General features: G+C 38.2%; 1 protein-coding gene across 1 annotated transcript in view; it reads right to left on the bottom strand.

Moving 5' to 3' along the window:
- Positions 1-683, bottom strand: part of LOC119593198 (sialin-like) — a gene marked incomplete at its 5' end in the record, with an annotated part of 96932 nt that overhangs the window by 1592 nt on the left and 94657 nt on the right. The window contains 2 exon segments of the mRNA XM_037942179.1: positions 111-243; positions 399-615. Coding sequence (XP_037798107.1) covers positions 111-243; positions 399-615 — 350 coding nt within the window.

Consider the following 683-nt stretch of genomic DNA (forward strand, 5'->3'; position numbering starts at 1 on the left):
GATAATGATTTACCATGTGAGACTGAATAATTATTTTCTGTTGATAATGATTTACCATGTGAGACGTTGGTAATGCAGTGAAACAACAATTTTTATGGCATTTTCTGTACCTAGAACACTAAATAATCTACGAGATGTTCTGACTGAAAGATATCTGTGCGTCGTCAGCCAGTCTCCTAGACTACTCCATAGAATGGCGCCTACATAACGCAGCAGGAAAGGGAGAGCTGAGAGAAAACCGTTCTGGAAATGTAAAACATAAAATTAAAAGCTCGTTCATTAACCTAAGGCAAGTAATTCACACATAAATAAGGATTAGGAATGAATTATCTTAGTGAATGTTATATTGAGAAGAGAAGGGACATTTCCCAGCTAATCGAGCTAATTTTAAAACTCACCTGTTTGATGGAGAATCCGAGGATGTTTTTTATGTAGGTTGGCAGTTGGGCAAGGAAAACAGCCAGACCCCATGTGTTACCTACATTTGCGAATATGATTGCCCACACTGGCAAACTGGTAAAAATGCTTCTCACTGGAAGCTTCAGTGAACAATCAGTATTCCTCCCTTGCTCGTGCAGAGCATCCTCGATGTATTTCAGTTCTTTTGATGTTATTCTGTAGATGATTACCAAACAAATAAGGATTATGTGATGAATTGACTGACTCCGACTAAGCACAATATG

This window comes from Penaeus monodon, chromosome 31 (assembly GCF_015228065.2).
Source record: "Penaeus monodon isolate SGIC_2016 chromosome 31, NSTDA_Pmon_1, whole genome shotgun sequence".
NCBI classification, from domain to species: domain Eukaryota; kingdom Metazoa; phylum Arthropoda; class Malacostraca; order Decapoda; family Penaeidae; genus Penaeus; species Penaeus monodon.